This window comes from Etheostoma cragini, chromosome 7 (genome assembly GCF_013103735.1).
Source record: "Etheostoma cragini isolate CJK2018 chromosome 7, CSU_Ecrag_1.0, whole genome shotgun sequence".
Classification (NCBI taxonomy): Eukaryota; Metazoa; Chordata; class Actinopteri; order Perciformes; family Percidae; genus Etheostoma; species Etheostoma cragini.
The window spans coordinates 11,269,624-11,282,836 of NC_048413.1; the positions used below are offsets into that span (position 1 = coordinate 11,269,624).

The 13,213-nt window shown below is 41.8% G+C and overlaps 1 protein-coding gene and 1 long non-coding RNA gene across 8 annotated transcripts in view; both read left to right on the forward strand.

The window, feature by feature from the left end:
- LOC117947508 overlaps positions 1-13,213 on the forward strand; it is a 1,113,976-nt gene that overhangs the window by 124,488 nt on the left and 976,275 nt on the right. The gene's annotated exons all lie outside the window — the stretch shown is intronic.
- dock3 (dedicator of cytokinesis 3) overlaps positions 1-13,213 on the forward strand; it is a 45,463-nt gene that overhangs the window by 16,756 nt on the left and 15,494 nt on the right. For 4 of the 7 annotated variants that reach the window (XM_034876328.1, XM_034876329.1, XM_034876332.1 and 1 more), the window contains exons 8-30: positions 660-701; positions 1,987-2,141; positions 2,307-2,388; positions 2,481-2,541; positions 2,625-2,772; positions 3,764-3,852; positions 5,755-5,880; positions 8,075-8,199; positions 8,357-8,519; positions 8,665-8,771; positions 9,368-9,539; positions 9,638-9,735; positions 9,948-10,031; positions 10,127-10,227; positions 10,322-10,403; positions 10,815-10,985; positions 11,279-11,335; positions 11,660-11,852; positions 11,996-12,123; positions 12,330-12,476; positions 12,601-12,699; positions 12,803-12,897; positions 13,092-13,167. In XM_034876328.1, coding sequence (XP_034732219.1) covers positions 660-701; positions 1,987-2,141; positions 2,307-2,388; positions 2,481-2,541; positions 2,625-2,772; positions 3,764-3,852; positions 5,755-5,880; positions 8,075-8,199; positions 8,357-8,519; positions 8,665-8,771; positions 9,368-9,539; positions 9,638-9,735; positions 9,948-10,031; positions 10,127-10,227; positions 10,322-10,403; positions 10,815-10,985; positions 11,279-11,335; positions 11,660-11,852; positions 11,996-12,123; positions 12,330-12,476; positions 12,601-12,699; positions 12,803-12,897; positions 13,092-13,167 — 2,601 coding nt within the window. The remainder of the gene's footprint in view (positions 1-659; positions 702-1,986; positions 2,142-2,306; positions 2,389-2,480; positions 2,542-2,624; positions 2,773-3,763; positions 3,853-5,754; positions 5,881-8,074; positions 8,200-8,356; positions 8,520-8,664; positions 8,772-9,367; positions 9,540-9,637; positions 9,736-9,947; positions 10,032-10,126; positions 10,228-10,321; positions 10,404-10,814; positions 10,986-11,278; positions 11,336-11,659; positions 11,853-11,995; positions 12,124-12,329; positions 12,477-12,600; positions 12,700-12,802; positions 12,898-13,091; positions 13,168-13,213) is intronic. The other 3 variants (XM_034876333.1, XM_034876331.1, XM_034876330.1) reach the window with 2 other exon arrangements.

Here is a 13,213-nt window from a genome sequence, read left to right on the forward strand (position 1 = left end):
ACACACACACACAGGAGACTTATTGAAGCAGATCCAATTTTAGAAATATGTGATTACAGCACAAATGTTATGAAATCAACTGTAATACTTCTGGATACTGTTAGGAGGGAGATCCTTTCTGGTCAGAAGTTGAATCTCCATATGCTGATCGACACACTCTCCAACTGCCCTGCAGCCTCCAATTATCCCAATGCCATGTTTTTCAGCTTTGCGCACAGAATGTTTGTGCACTAAATGCCTTGTCCAGAAACAACAGCGTAGTTTTTCCTTGCCAAAAAGCTGCCTGAATCTGTCGATGAAAGTGAGCTTGTTTTTGGCAGGGCACAAGGCCTTGGCACCTCTTCAGGTAGAGGAATAGAGGAGTTCGTTTAGGCTGCTAACCACAGAGGTGTGTGTGGGCGATTCTGGCTTTGTCATCTCCGTTCCCACACTCTCACGTTTTGCCTCATGTGGGCTTCTTTTAGCGCCACAGTAGTATAGCGGCTTGGCAATGTGCTTAGGTGAAATGTTGTCATATTTGAAGCATCGACCAAAGCATCGCTCAGGTAGTACGTGTCTGAAGCTGCTATAAGGTAAATAAGTTCAATGCAGTGTGGGAAGAGTAAAGAATGGACTGACTGATCTGAAATTTTTCCTTTGAACTTCACTCTTTTTTTTAGCATATATCCAGCAGACACTGTGGTCAGCAAAGCACAAACCAGGTATAGTCATTTCAAGGCACTTCATTTACAAAATCACCAGAATCTTTCATACATTGCCAGTGTCTTCATCTCTCATTTTTTTTATTTCTCCCTACACACGCTGTACCAAATGAGTGTTGTCAAGTCAGGGCGCTCTGGCTCTGACACTATGACATTTAGATTTGGTAATAAGAATTTCTCTAATTGCACTGAGGACTTAAAAAGAACTTGTAGGGTTAAAAATTACATTGCGTCACTGCCATGCTCCATGAGAACCTTACACCAATGCTGCTAGAGTGTGAATGTTGATTCCCACTGGGAACACATATGCCCCAAGATGTGTGCCAACAATGTAACATAAAAATCCCACCAAGCAGTGGCAAAATGACGCTTGCCTCAATAATTACATTTTTCTTAGGCTGGGAGGCGTGTTCATGTGTTTCAGGCGGGAAGAAATTTTTTGTAACTTAGGTCAACATGTCATAGGAATCTGTTTTCTGATTGGCAGCGGGTATTATCTGGCCACAATATGCTGCAAAAAGTTAAACTATCCCTTCTATATATCCTTTGCGTTCCACTTCCGGGATTGCTCCGGTGCTGCAGGAAATAGGGTTAAGGCTATACCTAACCTGAGTTTGGCTGCATTTTACCGCAGAATAAAATGGCTGCAGCTTTCTTTAGACATTGCTTGGCAGCTCGCCACTGACTGCACTTCGCGCCTAATTGGTGTGTTTTCGGCGTAAAGCTCTAATTATACAGCTAATAAGCCTCTCGTAAAACAATGTGTCGTTTGTTCACTTTGGTTTTTCACGGATTAAACAAACAGGATCAGACATTAATTACTGAGCTTTAGAGGTGCTGGCATGTAAATTGTGTTACTTGGAGTTTACTAAAGTTAAGATAGCTTCCTGTTTTCAAGCCTTTGTGCTAAGCTAAGCTAACCGGCTGCTAGCGGTTGCTTTTATTTTCAACTCTCAGCAAGAAAGCATTTAAATAGAAACCTTTACATCACAGGAATCCACCCTCCCTGCATCCCCTAACATCAAATCCAGACCCCCCATTGATACATTTTTTATCATTCATTCATCATTTCTTGTAACCTGCATGTTTACTGAATCTATCTGTAAATAGCATGCACATGTGACAGGATGGAATACGCTGTAGAGCATGTATCAATTAATTATTCACCCCTTACAGTACCCCCAGTGATTTGTTAAATAAGCTATGTATACAGAGTGACAGGTACTTTGCCTATCTCGCAGTAAGGACCTGTCTTGTTAACAATCACTTTGCTCTTTGTTCCCAGAGTGATAGCACGAGACAGCGCCATGGTGACGGTTGCCGTGTCCCTGTGTCGCACCACCTCTTCATTAATCTGAAGAGCTTTACTTACAACAGCATCAGCGAGGATGCAGACGTCTTCTTTTTTCTGTATGACACTCGCGAGGCCAAACAGATCAGGTACACAAAATAGCCCCGAATGATCCCACGATACAAGAGCAAAAAAAACCAGAACTCACACACACACACGCTATCACATTTACACACTATCTCTGTCCAGCAGATTGACTGAGGCATTCTGTGGTTGTCAGACACTCTCAAACTGTGAACTTGCTTCTTTTGCAGTGAGAAGTTCATGGTGAAACTGAACAAAAATGGAGGCCCAAAGAATCCAGAGAAGGTCGATCGTCTGTGTGCTCTCTTTACGGTAACATGTTTTCCCTTCTAGACATAAATATAAATACTCTGTATTTCAGCTCTTAAAGGAATTAATTTTTTTTTTATCCCATTTTACTTTAGGACCTGAGCAGTAAAGACTTGAAGAGAGACCTGTACATTGTTGCACATGTCATAAGAACTGGTAAATAAAGTGCAGTCTTTAATGACAGAGGTTTTTGGTTTTAGTGCTCATTCTTAGCGCGTCCCTCTCCTTTTTGTTTCCAGGTCGTATGCTGCTGAACGACTCAAAGAAAGGCCCACCTCATGTGCAGTACAGAAGACCTTATGGCTGCGCTGTACTCGCCATGAGTGATGTTTTCCACACCATCACAGACCTCAAAGAGGAGAAGGACTTTGTGCTCAAAGTTTACACGTGAGTATGAATGTCAAGCTCTTCTACTTGATTATGAATATAGTAGCAAAAAAAAAAAGTCCTCTTGCATTTGAAGTGTGAAACAGAATACAATCTGTATACAGCCGTTCGTGTTATTGCTCAGTAGTTGCATGACTTCTGTTAGAGTTGAATAGTTTTTTCAGTGAGGTGGGAATGTATGTATGCTCTGCAAATGTCGTGCATAAATGACAACATAGTGCTTCAGTGTGGTTTGTTTTGGTGTGTTTTGACCAGAATGATAATGACGTGTCCTCCAAAAAATCAATAGCTGCTCACCCTGGGCCCTTGGCAATAGGGCACTTGGCGTGTTGTGAAGCTGGCTGCTTCTGTTAGGCTTCGCCACAGAGAGCCACTCCTGTACGCCGGCCAACCCAGTGAACGAGGGAGACACAAAGAGGGAGAGGTGACGAGACCAAGAGAGATGACACTTAGATAATTGAGCAAAGTTAGAGGACAAAGAAGAATAAAAAACACCAAGCTCAGCATTTTCTCTTGTCACTCAACAGCTAGAATGTCTCCTTGTGTGAGCACTGTCCTCCTCAGCGTCCACTCCGGGTCAGAGGTCATTCATACACTTTGCCATCCTGTTGTATGTATTGCTCTGCTGAGGCGAAGAGCTCCTCCCTTTAAAAAGCAAGCGGTGATTCAGTGCTGAGCTGCCTCCAAACTGTCGGCTCCTGTAACGCTCCAGTCTGTGCATTTCCCCATGCCATCCCAGGGGCCTACGGGCCCACTGTAATGAAAAAGACTGGTAGAGAGCTGGCTGTCAGGTTTGCTTAGTGAGCTGTGCATTTGGGCTAATGTGCTGCTCGATAGCACCTCCCCCTGCTGCTACCTTTTCTCCAGGAGTAAATCGGCTCTGGGACACATGCTGTTCATGTAGTTCCCGTGCACACAGTCCCGACCCCTCCATCTGGACCCACTAATGGGTGCTTTGTTAACAGCCCTACCCAACTGTCTTTCTCTCCAGATGTAACAATGAGAACGAGTGGTACCAGATACAGGAGAACATAATTCGCAAGTCCAACACAAAGTACTCCGCTCCCAGCACCAACTATGGTAAATATAATGTCTCTACTGGTCTGTTATCTGTTTGGTATCCCCAGGATTATAGATCTGCACCTTTTTTCCCTAGACACAATGTCTTGGTGAACATGCTGCCTACAGTTTTTATAGGGAACTAGGTTATTCATAGAAATTACTTCCAAAGACAATTGTGCCCAGCGAGGTCTGTTGATTATTCTGAGAAAACTGGACAGGAAATTTGTGTTTCTGCAGACACGTTGCTATTTACGACTTTATCAAATCAATACAACTGAAATGATTAACATTATCCCTCAGACCAAGTGAATTTTGTTTTGTGTGTGAATAGTGTATGATGATCACATTTACCATGAGATATAAGAGAGAAACATTTATAAACTGCCAGAAATGTTCATGTACTGTTTAAACTGAGCTAACTGCCTCTGTAACAGCTCAGGTGATTGGTGCTAGTTTTTTAAACTAAGTATTGGATTAACAGGCATCTGAAGCACCTTGTTTGTTTTCACATATTAAAATAAATAGTTCCACATTTGGCATTTTTGCTTTTCTTTCAGAGGTGAAAAGATTGCTTTAGCTCTCATGTTGGTATGGCAAAAAAGATGCTACAGGCAGTAGCCAGTTAGCTTAGCACAAAGTTTACAAACAGCTTGCCTGGCTCTGTCCAAATGTTTAAATTAAATATGCCTACCAGTACATCTAAAGCTCATTAATTATCTCTTTTTTTTGTTCCGAACACAAACAGAAGTGTACAAGACTAAACTTTGGGGTTGTACAGAGGATTATGTGAGCGGAGTTTTGTTGCCGTGAGCAGTGACTCCTGCTCCTGGCCAAGAAATAGAAGTTGGCCTTAGCTAAGTTAATTGGCTTCTGGCAGTGGCTTCATGTTCAAAGGACAAATATGAGAGTGGCATCAAAATTGTCATCTAAAAATAAATGTTGCTGCAGAGTATTTTCTCAATTAATCGTATTAAATAGTTTCCAGAGCCCTTAGTGACTTTTTCAATATTCTTGTTTTTCAGTTTTTCAGTTTTACATCAAAGACAAAGACCATGAAAACCACCAAAATGCGCATTTGTCAACCTGGAACCTGTAAGAAGGAAATTTCAGAGCTGTATTTTTGTTTAAAAAATAACTTTGTCAAATGATGATGAATCATAATTGTTAGCTTAATATTGATCGACGGACCAGTTAATTAACTAGGAGTTTCTGCTCTGAAAGTAAATAAGCATATCTTCCAAAACGTCAAACCATTCTTTTAATACCCCTCCAGTTAATTTATCTAAAAATGTTTTTTACAACAAAAGTATAGAAAGTATGCCCTGATATCTATGAATGTCAATCAAAATTACTTCACAATATACCACCCACCCCTAACTATCACTAATCACCTGAAGGAGAAAACAAAGCAGCTCCCCATTTGGTTAGCTGCTATGAAAAGATAATGCAACTCACTTTGTGTCTTTATTATACAATCTTACTGTGTGAATTTTTCAAAATGGCCCTACTGTAAGCGTGAACTCTCCTAATTCACTATTATTTCTCTTTTTTATGAGCATCTCACAGTTTGATATATGACTCATGCCTCACAAAAATCTGTCACTAGATTTGTGCCTTATTTTTCCTTGCTTCTATGCGTAATTCCACTACACTCTTTCTCCTCCCTCCCGCTGTTGTCCCTGGCTCTGATCACGTCTCTCCATCCACTCTTGTGTCTGTCTTCTCCTCCCCCACATTCTGACTAATGTCCTTTAAATACCCCTCCCAAATCCCTTCTTATTCATCTCATCCCTTTCTTTTCTTTAATTTTACTTTCCTCCCACAACCCCGCACCGTTACATTTGCCTTTTCCCCTATTTACATGCATGCGCACGCACACGCACACACAAACTCAACCCTCCCCTCCCTTCCTGCCCCCAGGCCTCATCATTTCCCTGCAGCTGCTGCGGGGTGAGCTGGAGCAGATCAGACGGGAGAACCAGGCTGTGTTCAACAGGGCCCTGGCACTCACACGCAAACTGGGTTTCCCAGATGTCATCCTGCCAGGTAAGGAGGCAAAGAGCAGTGGGCAATAATGTGGACAGAGAGGTTCAGGGAGTTGGAGACTCAAAGCCAGATGGCTTGGAGGACTGAAAAGAGGGTAAGGTCACAGATCAGGGTACATGCGAGGCAGATGAAGGAGGACAGGGATTGGGCATGAAGGATGTAAGAAAAGCAAGGATGGAGGTTTAAATTGAATAGACGAAAACAGAAATGGTGTTAGAAAGATGTAGAAGAATGCAGAACGGACTGTGGTCTTGAGGAAATAGTCATTCAAGTAAATGTACTCAAGTGTTCTGAAGCACATCTTTGAAGTATTTGTACTTAAGTATCTCCACTTGATGCTACTTTATGTTTCTACACTTCAGAGGGAAACATGGTACTTTTTCTGCTCTAGATTTATCTGACAGCTACTAGTGATTTTTCAGTTACATTGAACACTTTGACTATGCTTAAAAAAGATGTGTACATTTGTACAATACTAGTGGACTCTTGTCATAACTCTGATGTCTATGAGTTGTTAAAGTTCCCCCAACAAGACATTTCTTTACCTCCTACCTTCTCAGATGGTTAATTTAAATATCTGTATGAGGCCCAACGAGGTAAAATAATCCAGTATTTTACAAAAACAGCAACAGTTAGAGCATAGTCTCACAAAAGTCATCCTTGTTTTTCATCTCTTGTAGCTCATTAATCATCTCATGACCCCTCAAATTTATCTTGTGACCCCTTTGAGGGGACCCAACCCCCAGGTTGGGAACACTAAACTACCTAGTATGTAAAGTTGTTCAAACTTGCTACATTAGTAAAAAGCTTTTACTTATTGATGCAGCAGTATAAACAACTACGATTTTGAATGCATGATTTTCACTTACTACTACTGTAACTACACCATTGGTATTTAGGAAGCTCTCAGATTTGTCTCTCCCTATTTACCTGAGATCGGCATTTAGGTCAGGTACTGAGAAATTTAAAAAGAGCAGAGGTCTTCAAAGAGAGAGAGAGAGAGAGAGGGTAAGAAAGAGAGAGGTGTGTGTTTATTTCGGTACATTTCATCAGATAACATTTTTCTGCTTTGTGTCTACTGAGAATGTATGATCCTCTACTCTTCAGCTCCTCTCCAGCTCTTCTCCAGCTCCAGTTAGCTTGAAATACCTCCCAATATCAACTCTTGTGACTCATCCGTCCCCAAGGAAATGACTTGGATATAAATAACTATAATCTGATTTTATATATAACTGCAATATCTTCCTCCATTGTTGCCCCTGATATTTATTGCATTAAACACTGACCTCAAAAAAGGAGCTGAGGCAGTCATGAGCTACAGTGTAGTACAACTCAGCGGGGTCATTTCTCATTGACAAGAATAATGGCATGTGGTCTGTGGTGCACAGCTTAGTCTTAATTTATGTTGACCACTTGCAGTTCGTCAATGGAACAGAGGTTGACATGTACATTATAACTTATTAACATCGCCAAGGCAGGAGACATGCTTGCTATCAGAGTCTGGGACTTTCTGAGACGTCTTTGTCCCGTTGTTGTCTCTAGCTGACGTCCAAGCTAGTGTGTCAAGCTTAAAAGAGTGCTCTGCCGATTTAGCATAACACTCCTGTAACATTATCATCCCAGAACAAAAAAGGTCAATCAATGCAGCAGAGCCAGAGATATTGTCTTTTTTTATTCCATGCATTCTTCTTCTTGTCAAAACCTTATGCCTACATTACCCATAATTACCCAACTTGACTGCTGACAGTTTGGAGATTGGATCCAAGATTCAGGTGTGTTATGTTGTTGTAGCCTTGAACCCCTAGCCTCAAGCACAGATGAGGATCGAGCCACAGAGCTTTGGTAAACTTCACTTCTTTCTTGACGCTATTGATGTATTAGGAGAGCTGGATACAGATACGGGGGAAATAGCCTTCCTACCAATTCATCCCAGCTAGTCATTTGCAATATTGCAAAAATCTGTAAAAATGTCAGTAAATCTGTTGACAGAACACCTCGAACTATGAAAAAACAACAATCATTACTCTTTGTATTATACATTTTATTCTTAAAATCACTTGAGGTACTCCAGAGGGAACAGCAAAGGGCTTTATAAAACATTTTTTATGTGTTGCCCCAAGACCTGTCAAACAGGCTTTGATATGTTGGTGGTGTTTCCCCATTAACTGTAATTTCCCCTGTGTTATTGTCTTAGGTGACATACGCAATGACCTGTACCTGACCCTGGAGCGGGGGGAGTTTGAGAGGGGAGGCAAGAGCGTCCAGAAGAACATCGAAGTCACGCTCTACGTGCTTTACGCCGACGGGGACACCCTCAAAGTATGACACATATGTACATAAGTTTTAGTGTTCCACATCATCCATCTATGAGTCATAACGAATGTAACCTTCCTCCCATACATCTGCACAATAATTTGATAATTCGGTATCAGTATATTTAACTAAAAACAATCCACCATTGTCCTTTTCTTCTCAGGACTGCATCAGTTTGGGCAGCGGGGAGCCCAACACAAGTGAATATCGCTCTTTTGTCCTTTACCACAACAACAGCCCTCGCTGGAGTGAGATGGTCAAGCTTCCCATTCCCATAGATCGTTTCAGAGGATCCCACCTACGCCTTGAGTTCAGACACTGCTCCAGTGAGTCATTAATGCAGTCCAGTGGCAGTCACCCCTCCGCGCGCAAGTTTATTAGGACAGATTGGGTCACGCTCTGAGTTATACAAGTTTGGCTTGTGTAGACACAATATGATGATGCATGGTATTATGATGTGCTTCCTTTCAGCTAAAGACAAAGGAGAGAAAAAACTGTTTGGTTTTGCTTTCACTCCACTGATGAGAGAAGACGGGACCACACTGTCCGATGAAAGTCATGAGCTATATGTGTACAAGGTATGTGCAGGTTCAACACACACAATTTAGATCTATGGTGTTTTATCTTGATTGTCTGTGTCTTATTAACTTTGACCTTAGGTGTCTTAAGCTTTTAAATTAAAAGTTAATTGCATGGCCCAGCTGTGATGGGTTGTTTCTGTGTTGGTGGGGAGTCCTGTGCTGAGGGTCGGCAGCTGGCATCTCTCCGTGGGTCTTTATTGTATTTCCACAGCAGCGGACCCTGGGTCATAGTCTGCTCTGGTAACATGTCATTTAATGCACCATCCGTTTTGTTTCCTCTCCTTCACTAAAACATTTACACATTACACAATGATCATAGCCATTAGAGAGTTGTCTCATAATTATGACATATGGCATTAATAAAACAATCAATGTAACTTGTTTGTTTACATGCTAAATTAAATATAGATCAGAATGAAGGTTTTGCGTAGGAGCACAACACATTAGCAAGCAATATTAGTATGCTGTGTAGCTAGAAAGCTACTCAAAGCAATATGCATAGTGTGCTGAAAGGGTACGTCAACCTGTTTTCATTTCAAGATGTCTCCAAAACTCAATGCATCTTTTCTCTCCCTCTGTCATCTGTCCTCTAGTGTGATGAAAATGCTACCTTCAGTAACCAGGGCCTGTACCTGAGTCTGCCCTGCTGTAAAGAGGACTTCAACAGCTGCCCCAACCTGCCGGCCAACTTGCCCTTCCAAAGAAGCCCCAAAGAAACCTTGTGGGTCTCAACAATACTCTGCTCCACCAAACTCACACAAAATGGTAATCAAACACTTTACATGCTTTTAGTTATATGTTTTTACTTCCCATTTAATTTGATGAATTGATTAAAGTTAATTTGATTTATTTTCCCTTTTTAGTGGACCTTCTGGCTCTTCTGAACTGGAAGGCCCATCCAGACAGGGTGTTGGACATCCTCGGTCGATTACGTCAGATTAGTGGAGAGGAGATTGTCAAGGTCACTGTCATAGCATGTATATTTTAGAATTTATTTTATATGCTTCTCTTAACAAAAGACATTTTCAGTTTATCTATCAGAATTATTTAAGAATTAAAAACAGGTTTTATTGCCATGTTTTTGGATGAAGGGGCTATCCTTTGTTTCTATTTTGGTTAACAGCAGAGCCTTTAATGTGATGTGTAAAGTGTTGTTCCTTTTTCTCCTCACAGTTCTTACGAGATGTCATGGATACGCTCTTCTGTCTTTTAGATGACAACACTGATAAATACGGACCGCTGGTTTTCCAGTCACTGGTAGGAAAATTTAAAGAGCACAACTATACTCTACTATATGATTTATTTTGCCTGTAAGCAGCGGAAATAAGCATAACATCTATGTATGTGTTTAGGTGTTCATCATTAACCTGCTCAGGGACAGCCGTTTCTACCACTTCAGACCTGTCATGGACTCCTACATCCAAAACCATTTTGCTGGAGCTTTGGCATACAAGTAAGACAACAAAGCACATATAAAAATCCAAATTTAGATTCTAAATTTCCAAGTGATATTGAATCTCATAATTTCAAACCATGATTTACTGCAGAGAGCTGATTCGATGTCTGAAGTGGTACATGGACCGTTCAGCTGAGGTTGTCCGACAGGACCACATCCAGGAAGCCATGAGGGTAAAGTATCACACACACACTTCCTTCTGGTCCGTCCTGGATCCTTTTACTGGGGTTAATTAGTCAGAAATAGGAGTAACGTGACGCCATATACAGCCTCAGTAAGTGACTTCCCTGCTGATGGCAAGGAAGTTATATGAAATCTCTGCAGATATTAAAATGTGCAGAGTGAGACATTTCCACAGGGTCTTTGAATTTCCTTTTCCCAATGAGATCATGTGAAGAGGTGTTTTCTTAAGAGACCTGAAAATTGGAAACATTTGTTTCATGTATTGATTTTCTCTGGATGATCAACCACAAACCCATTTAGTACTTAGTGGTTTTTCATTGTGAGGAAATTTATAATATGAAATGATGTGTATCTTTGCTGACTGTGTGTCTCTGTTTGCTTCCTGCCGACAACCCCCTCAGGCTCTGGAGTACCTGTTCAAGTTCATCGTCCAGTCTCGTATCCTGTACTCGAGAGCCACCTGCGGGATGGAGGAGGAGCAGTTCAGAGCCAGCATCCAAGAGCTCTTCCAGTCCATCCGCTTTGTCCTGAGTCTGGACAGCCGCAGCTCAGAGAACCTGGTGTTCACGCAGGTCAGATAGTTCACACAGCATGACGAACACTGTCTAACTGTTCTGACGACGTACAATGTGTCACCTGCTTGGCAGCCTTATTTTATCTTTAGTTATACTTTTTTTTAATTATCTCTTTTATTCATCCTCTTAGTTTGCATTCACGATTAATTGATTCATTTTTGTTTCTTAACTTGTTTCTCGTTTCATTCTTTTTACTTATTTCACTTTTCATTCTGTGCATTTTGTGACCGATTGCTTCAATCTCGCACCCCACTGTTGCCCTATCCCTGTCTTGCTCTGGGACAGTTTAGGGGTGTGATCAGCTGCATGCCTGTCTGTGGTCATGCCTGGGGCTCTCATCCATCCCAGTAAGTCACAGCGCCCCCCTGTGTTAGTTCCGCAATGCAGCAGAAGCTTTGTGTCCAGGATGATGTATTCTTAAATAACTGCTATGCAGTCTGTGATAAGAGATAAATTATCTTCCTCTGTTAAGATCCCAGTGCTCATTTTAAAAGAGAAACAGCAGGTTGAAGTTTGGGCTGTCTTGTTTTGTGTCAGTGTCACTCAGAAAGAACAACATTTGTTAAACATGGTAATGTTTGTGATGTTTTATTTATGTAGGTGTTGCTTCTTTGAAACATGTTGTTTCATATGCACACTTCATATTCCTTCTTCCTTTGTCCACCCCCCAGGCCGCACTGTTGAACAGTTTCCCTGATATCTTTGATGAGCTGCTGCAGATGTTCACCGTTCAGGAGGTAGCCGAATACGTCAGGGGCACCCTAGGGAGCATGCCCAGCACTGTGGACATTGGCCAGTCTATGGATGTAGTCAAACTGCAGTCCATTGCTCGTACAGTTGAGAGCCGCCTCTTCTTCTTCCCTGGTGAGACAAACACGGATGTTATGCAAAGTGTTAGCTTTCTCTGAAGATACCAAAACAACCATAAATGTAAACCCAATGTGCATACAGTGCTTTTCAGTCTCATCCTCACTCTGTCTCCTTTTTTCCCCCTTCTCTTCCCTCAGAGTCTCGTAGTATTCTGTTGCCAGTGGTTCTGCACCACATCCACTTGCATCTGCGCCAGCAGAGGGAGCTGCTCATCTGTTCTGGGATCCTTGGCAGCATCTTTTCCATAATTAAGACTAGCTCCATGGTACAGAAAATTATACCACATGCACACTCAACAAATATGACTTAAAATTACACGTGCTTACAAAAAAGTTAAATTGAATTGGTAAAGACAATATAAAGATCCTATTTCCTTTTGAAATTGTAATTGCATCATGGTAATGAAGCTGTAGCATGTTAGCACAAACACTAAAGCATTAAGCAGCATGTTTGCATCTCTGTGTGTCTCAGGAGTCTTCTGTTCAGGAGGAAGTGGAGATGATGGTGGAAAGCCTTCTGGATGTGCTGCTGCAGACTCTGCTGTCCATCATGAGCAAGTCTCACTCTGTAGAGACGTCCAGAGGACAACGCTGTCCCCAGTGCACTGCCGAGATAACGGTGAGCTGCCACTCATATGTGCCTCTTGGATGTGCAATAAAAACAAGTGGAATTTTAGTTCATGGTTTGAGTTGATTAACCTTTTTTAATGCGTGCCCATATCTGTCACTTTCTTTTCGTGCAGGGGGAGTATGTTTCCTGTCTTCTCTCTCTTCTCCGGCAGATGACGGAGATCCACTTTCACCATCTACTCAACAACTTCCATAGCAAAGAGGAGCTGAAGGTGGGGAACTCTTACATAACTGCCCTTGATCACAGCATTTTGCTGCAGCCTACTTACCACACACCTTGACTGCATACACTTTTTAAATATATTCCTTCTGCAGGAGTTCCTGTTGAAGATCTTCTGCGTGTTCCGCAATCTGATGAAATTGACTATCTTCCCCCGAGACTGGAGCGTCATGAGGCTTCTAACTAGTCAGTGAGTCTTCTTTTCCATTTCTGTCATGCAGTCTTCTTTGTCCCAGAGAAGGTAAGGGAATACAGCCAACCATTAGATCAGACTCTCTTCAGATAATCCTGCTCTGAAGGTGACGCTTGTGTTGCAATTTTTTTCATCTGTTTTTGGCATCTGCCTCGTTTTGTGAGCTGACAGTGTAATTTTGTTTTCTGCAGTATCATCGTAGTGACAACACAGTTCCTGTCTCCGGCGCTGCACAAGAACTTCTCAGAGGCAGATTTTGATTTCAAGGTGTGTCTGAAAATCAGGAAGCTAGCAATTAGCCGACCCACCATAC